This window comes from Cupressus sempervirens, chromosome 5, assembly GCF_028749045.1.
Source record: "Cupressus sempervirens isolate cs-2001-9-10 chromosome 5, ASM2874904v1, whole genome shotgun sequence".
NCBI lineage: Eukaryota > Viridiplantae > Streptophyta > Pinopsida > Cupressales > Cupressaceae > Cupressus > Cupressus sempervirens.
In genome coordinates, this window is record NC_143122.1 from 432,648,264 (window position 1) to 432,655,527 (window position 7,264).

The 7,264-nt window shown below is 33.1% G+C and overlaps 1 protein-coding gene across 2 annotated transcripts; it reads left to right on the forward strand.

Annotated features, from left to right (window-relative positions):
* The first annotated feature begins 1,913 nt into the window (after positions 1–1,913).
* LOC149556641 (putative WRKY transcription factor 11) lies at positions 1,914–5,904 on the forward strand. 2 transcript variants are annotated; one of them, XM_089831055.1, is made up of 4 exons: positions 1,914–1,986; positions 2,947–3,683; positions 4,878–5,003; positions 5,590–5,904. In XM_089831055.1, the coding sequence occupies exons 2-4, from the start codon at positions 2,950–2,952 to the stop codon at positions 5,750–5,752; spliced, it is 1,023 nt and encodes a 340-aa protein (XP_089687181.1). In that variant the 5' UTR covers positions 1,914–1,986; positions 2,947–2,949; the 3' UTR covers positions 5,753–5,904. The 2 variants fall into 2 exon arrangements, with proteins under 2 accessions (XP_089687181.1, XP_089687180.1); XM_089831054.1 differs by lacking the exon at positions 1,914–1,986 and having other exon boundaries at positions 2,031–3,683.
* Positions 5,905–7,264: the final 1,360 nt, after the last annotated feature.

Consider the following 7,264-nt stretch of genomic DNA (forward strand, 5'->3'; position numbering starts at 1 on the left):
ATTTGGCGAGGTGTGTTATTTTTGTTGGTGCAGTTTCCTATGAATACATGGCATCTTGCATAATCAGGAGCCGACTCCTAAAGTGTGTGTGGACCTATCTGGAAGAGTGTGTGAACAATTGATGCCCATTGCTTGGGTTATGGTTTACATTTCCAAGATTGGACCTATATTGTAATTAAATGTCCGACTAGCTGACTTGTGGCTAAATTGTCAATATAAGCACATTTGATGTAGGCAAGTAGCATGAGGGAAGTAGAATAGTAGTGTGACTGGTAGAAGACAAATACAGATTGCGCATTTGGAATCTGATGTATTTCTTTGTTTAAGTCCGCAACCTAGAAGGCCTCACAGCCGAGCATGTTGGTTGCTATTATATTATCTTATCAATCAACAAATCTATGAATTCTATAGTATCTTTGTTGCAATTCTATGTTTGGCTTTCGTGTGTACACTAAGCGAGGGGTTAGTAGGTTTAAGTCGAGTTTATTCCTCTTAGACCTCCTGTCATCCCCTACATTAGGTAAGTAGAAGTAAAGGTTAATCTCAATCACAACCAACCAAAATGATGTTGATCCAACATCACAATCACAAAACTATTGGTTTCAAAATTACAGTACAAGTCATTGAAAAATCTATTACAAATTTATCTTAATAACCTTTTGAGCTAATTGACACACCAAATATATCTTGATTAATATTAGCATGTCTTGTTTCTATATTCCAATGTGTAAGATTTGTTTTGATGAACATCTCAAATCACATTGCATGATCCATTATCATGTTGTAAAAAGAGTTCAAGGAGAAAGACGACAAATCAGGTAGTGTGATCAGAAACATTGTTCTAAACAAATCTAACATAGTCAAATCCAAAAACAAAACATGCAAATGTTTGTGAACTACATATACTGAATGTCTTAAATTAGATAAAAATGTACAGTATAATTCCTATTTGTAAGTTTGAAGTAAGACAAACATATATACAACAAATTTCTACACCCGAACATCCATTTGATTAATTTCTTAATTTTTAAAACATAATACCAAGTTTTGAAGTCATCTCCAAAACTAAATGTCTTCTCAATATAATCCAAATATATACCAACTCCAAAGAGTACTTAATTCTAAACTAATGATCACTCGATTTGAGCCTTATTCCCATAGGCTGCTTTGAATTCATTTAATAATAATATGAATGAGCACTTTGTAGCTTGTTACCTAATCTAGATTTACATCTTCCCCAACAATAACTTCGAGTCCAAATTAAAACAATAAAGCAAGCAATGAAATGCTGTTTTATTGTTTTTTACTCATCACACATTTGACTCTTTTGAGCTGTGGAGCACAGAACTCCACATTTTAATAATAATAATAATTACCCCCTCGGTCAAATGAAAACATACATTCCCAAAAAGGGCAAGTTAATTACTAACCCTAACTACAAATAATCACGCTTTTAATTTTCCCTTCCTTTCACTCCAACAATTCTGCCAGAATTAATGGCCAATTGATTAACTGACGGTAAGTTGGCAGAGAAGTCAACTTCACGAGCTGGACGGCGGATGAATCTGGACCGTCCGATCGCCTACAAAGGAACAAAATTCTTCCTGCTTTTATTAAAAAACTACCGGCAATCTACGGTGCCTTGCGAGAGCGGTAATTGCAGCCGGTCACAAAGTCCGGTCAAAGTGTATGACTTTTGTATTCAATTATTCAAAGATAATACGGTTGTTCTGTCGATTCACCCGCACTGTTCACGACACGTGTCGTGACGTGATTCGAGGCGTCTTTGACTTTGCCACTGCCTAGAATCATAGGATTCCGTAAATCGAGATTTGACCGAAAAATAAAATGGCTAAATTAATTACGGAGAAGGTCGAAAAACTGTAAATATGGAATGGTAAGTAGTTGGTGCTGCTCTGGTCTGTTCTCAGTCCTTTTCCATGCCGGAATGAATTGGGTATAGCGGATCATTTCTCCGATCAAACGGTATGTTTCTTTTTAAATTCTCCTCCTCCTTGTTTTGTTTGGTTATGGCCGTTCACATTCTCAAAGTTCTCTCTTTCATTTAGTTTTTAGATTTTCTTCCCCTGTTTAAACTCATTCTCTATCTGCGAAAATGTCTTCACGGTCTGTGAGATTTTGTGCGCAATATGAGGGATTCTTCTGGTTTTGAGATTGCAATTCGTTTCTCTGTAGATTGGGATTCTTTCGGTCAAGAAAGGATCTTGGACTGAGTAGTACTATTGGTTACGATTAGTACTTTTAGAGTAGATTAGATTGTGTGAGTGTTTTTTTAAAGTTACATGGTTGATTTGAGCTATGCCCATGAGAGATTGTATCCTAATTTCAATTCTAGTTAACTAGGCCCCTGTAGTTCCTGAGGTTTCTTGAAGTGGCACTATTGGTTTGGTTATTATCACTAGTTTCAGATTAGATTGTGTGAGAGTTGTTTTTACAGTGTTTTCGATGATGTGCAATACATGGTTGATTTGAGTTTTATAGATTTTAACTAGGCCCTTTTGGTCTCTGAGTTTTTTGATCTGTGTTAGTAGAAGTGGTGCAAGAACATTGTCAATAGTATTGTAGAGATCAAGTAGGTTGTTTAAGTTTTTTGTGATCTGACTTTCGAATCACACTCAGTGATACATACATAATTGTTTTAACCAGTGCTTGTGTCCTTAATTTCAATTAGTGAAAGTGGCGCAAGAACATTGTTGATAGTATTATAGAGATCGAGTAGATTGTTTAAATTTTCTGTGACCGACTTTCGAATCATACTCAGTGATACATACATGATTGTTTTAACCAGTGATTGCGCCCCTAATCTCAATCCTGGTCCATTGTCATCCCTCTAAATGTGCACATAGTGAAAGAGTTCTTTATCACATTTCATTCAATTGATCCGGCCTTACTGACGGAATGAATCTGTGCGGGGCAAAATTGAAGGAAATGGCGGTGGAGTTGTTGGATTTCAGGAACGTGAGGGAGCGAGAAGTGCACGAGGCGGCATCTGCAACACTAGAAAGTGTGCAAAATCTCATACATTTGCTGTCCCAACAGCAGCATAATCTTGCACAGAGTAATCAAAAGAAAGAAGAGGAAGAGGAAGAGGTAGAGGAAGAAGAAGAAAGATTGGATTGTGGGTCGAGCGGAAACAGATTGAAGAAAGACATCTCTGCTTTGCAAAATACAAGAGGCCATGCCCGATTCAGAAAAGCTCCAGCTGGGCCAATGCCCTCATCTGTAGAAGCTCTTGTTCCAAAGCTGAATACCGCTGCTTCTCCTGAAACAGAGCAATGCAAGAAGGAATTCCATTATGATGAGGGTTTTAGCCCTCTGTATTATCCCATTAATACTTCTCCCCCTTTGGTTCCGGATAATGGGTTCCTATATTCTTCACATTCTCATTCCCATGGGATTCAAATGAATCAGACGGAGAGTAAAACCAGTGGTTTTAGTGTGGTGGGGAAGCAATCGGTGACCTCTTTGTCTTCTCCCAATTCATCTTCTTTGACAGCAGCGGGAGTCGATCCCTGCACCAGTAATAAAGCGGCTTGTGTTTTGATTGAAACGTTGGCTGCCTCGGCTCGGCCTCCATGGTCGCCTGCGAAGAAATCCTGTTCTCATACGAAATCAGATGAGAAATGTGCGGCCACAGGAAGATGTCACTGCTCCAAGCGCAAGTATGCTTCTACATTTCGCTTTTTACATTTTTATTTATTTATTTTATCTTTGTACCAATATATTTAGTTACATATTGTTTTATTTTTATGGTACAAATAATAGGTAACGGGACTACACAATTAAATACATACATTTTGAGTTAAAAGTATTTGTAATGGTGAATTTTTTTTTTAAAAAGTAATGTTGATTTTGTTCATTATGATGATGATGAAGAATGGTGGTGTAGAAATGAAATGTTTTTTTTGGTAAAAGTGGACTAACTTTTGCATATATATCAATAAACTGATTCGATAACTCAAATTCGGAAAGAATCAGTAAAGAACCAGACATCCTTGTCTATTATTTATAGTTATGTGCTAATAGAATTGATTTTACATTTGTTTTCTTTAATGCAATGATAGATCATAGTTTGCAATCAAAATCTAGATAGCAAAATGTTTACGTTATCAAATCTAGAAATCCCAATTTAATGTAGATTTAAGAACAAAGATTCTTTCTAAATCAATATTTTGCAAAGTCTACAAGTTTTTTCTATATTATGTACAATCTAATGTCAATAAAGCTAGTTATACAATGATTTTCTTCATTTTGATGATGAATCATGTCTAATGAGGTAAACACGGATAGAGTATTACTTACTTACATGATCAAATTTAGAAACTCCTAGAAAAAGTAGAGATATTGATGAATATTTTTATGATAAACCAATATCTTGTACCATCTATGTTTGCTCAACTTATTATTTATGATCTTGTAGGAGAAGAGCTAATTACATACGATTTTTCCTTCTTAGAAAATGGATCATAGTGTTTTTTAATAGTTTTCTTTAAACCTTTCCTTAGAATGTTCGTTTCCTCCCTTTCATTTTGTCCTGTGAGTAAACAAGCATTTATTCAGTGTCATCTAAGCCATAATATGATTTCCTTTCCTAAAAATATTTTCAGCATTTGTCTCCTTACTTCTATCTACTGTAAACGTAGATTCATTGTATAAGTGTAAATCTTTTGCAAGATTAAAAAATAAAATGAGTTTTTGAACAGTAACATATATATGACATCTTGGAGACATCTCTTTGCATTGTTAGAAGGAAACTACCAAAAATATTTTTGAGCAATCTGTTTTACCTAATTGTTGATTCAAGACTTTGAAAGTTTGACTGTACCTGAAAAGCTTGATTATTATTGATGTTTCAGGAAGTCAAGGGTAAGAAGAACATTGAGGGTGCCTGCAATCAGTCTGAAAATGGCGGACATTCCAGCAGATGAATTCTCATGGAGGAAGTACGGTCAGAAGCCCATCAAGGGCTCTCCACATCCAAGGTCTGTTCTTGATAAAACCTTTGTAAATCCCTATGAATCTAGTACAATTTGTCTTCTATGTTTAAGAACTTCAACAAAGCAAGATGCAATTCAAAACTCATTGAAAATATAATTCAAAATTAATTCTAATGATCAAATTCATTTTCACAATCAAAACTAAAGATACAATTCAAAACTAAACAAATTTATGATCAATACAATTTAAAACTCATATCGATAATCAAATTAGAAACACAATTCAGAGCCCATTTTAAGAATCTAAAATCTATTTTGATGATCAAAATCATTTTAGTGATCAAATCAAAGATACAACTCAAAACTCATTTTGATAATAAAAAATCTATCGTGATGATCAAAGTAGAGAAACAATTTCAAACTAATTCAAAATCTATTTTTATGAAACTAGAGCGAATTCGAAGTCCATTCTGATGAGGGAAATCATTTTGATGATTAAACTAAAGATGCAATGTTTTTCTCGCAGGATATTTTTCTTAGAACTTTTATAAGTAGAATAGTTTTTTGTAAAAGATTTTGTTTTAATAAAGTCCAAGCAATTGCTTCATTAATGGCTGACTATGTATTGCAGAGGGTATTACAAGTGTAGCACAGTGAGAGGGTGTCCTGCAAGAAAGCACGTAGAAAGAGCACTGGATGATCCAAATGTATTACTGGTGACATATGAAGGAGAGCACCACCATTCTCAGTCACAGGCTATGTCTGAAAGCACAGGCCTAGTTGTAGATCCATAGAAACTTCTACACAAGATAAAATAATAATAGTAGATAAATATAAATCTTTCAATGTCTTTGATGAACAATGTATTGAGACATTTTAGTCTCCATCTTTGACAAGGGATGGAAATATTATTAATTTTAACATCATTCTCCATTCTTTTTTTCAATGCGGAGAATAAGCAAGGAAAAATCTTATATACTTATTAACAGATTCCTACTTGGACTAGGCAAAAATTATGCAAGACTTATTTAACATTACATGTTTACATTGGGGTCCATTTTAAGGGAATTCATACATTGGTTCTTTTATTATTATTATTATTATTATTCTATTTTCTAGGAGGGCTATTGTTTTGGTTGACAAGGGAACAAGGTACGTAAGAAAGCATTTTAAACAGAGCCTGTCACAACAGCATTGTTATCCATTTTGATTGAAAAATCAGTGATAACTGACTTTGAGTGCTCCATTAAGTTTTTGATTGAAATCAAATCAATATTTTAAATTCAATGGTCAAAGATAATCATATTCATCTCATTAGTCATAGATGAATTTTGAACGATAGAGATATGACACCTAAAATTAGGTGTTGATCCCTTAACTATAAAGTGATAAATGAGAGAAACACCTTGAAATGTATTTGTTTTGAAAGCACCAAATTTTTGTGTAACCTTTTAAATATCATTGGGCTTGGAAAAAGGGTGATACGTATTTGGCAATTGTGGTTTGCAGTTAGTAATGGTAAAATTTGAAGTACGACTATGGACCAACTATAGCAAAATTTGTGCCATGACTAGACTATGTACAATTAAAGAAAAATGAGCATGGAAAAGGTTGCCTTAGGATTGTAGAGAATAACACAAGTCATGTATGTAACTATAAATAACTTCTTAAATTGTTAAGAATGTTGTTATAGATTAAAGTTTTGTTTTTTTTACATTCAGTTATACCATGTTTCGAGGTTTATTAGTATTTGCTGATAGGTATATGCTATTGTAATGAGTTTGGTTTAACTAGTTATCAACCAAATTCATTTTAATCAATTAGAATGAAGTATTTATTTTTATTTTTTAGAATTCCTATAAAGTAATGTGTAAAATATTTATTAATGATTTTTCTTCACGTTAATTGGTATATCAATTTGACATGTTATGGACGAGTTTAAGCCAATTTGTTCGCACTCACTACCTCATTCAAATCTTCGTAATGTTATGGAAAAACATATTATTATAAAATAATTTCTTTTAAAATTTGTAGAAATTGAAAATATGAATACAAAGTTAATTTTTATGTTTTACTTTTTGTTATTTATACATAAATTTAGATATTAAATAAATGTTATTTTATAATTTGTATTACCATTGCTCTATACTTGTATAATCAAAATTGTATTTCTACACTATATTGTTATAATCAAAATTTAAATATTAAATATTATAACTATAATCAGCAAATACTAGCCACTACATGACACTTGTTATTAAGATGTATTCAAAACAAATAAAATTGATTAAAAAATGAATTTTATA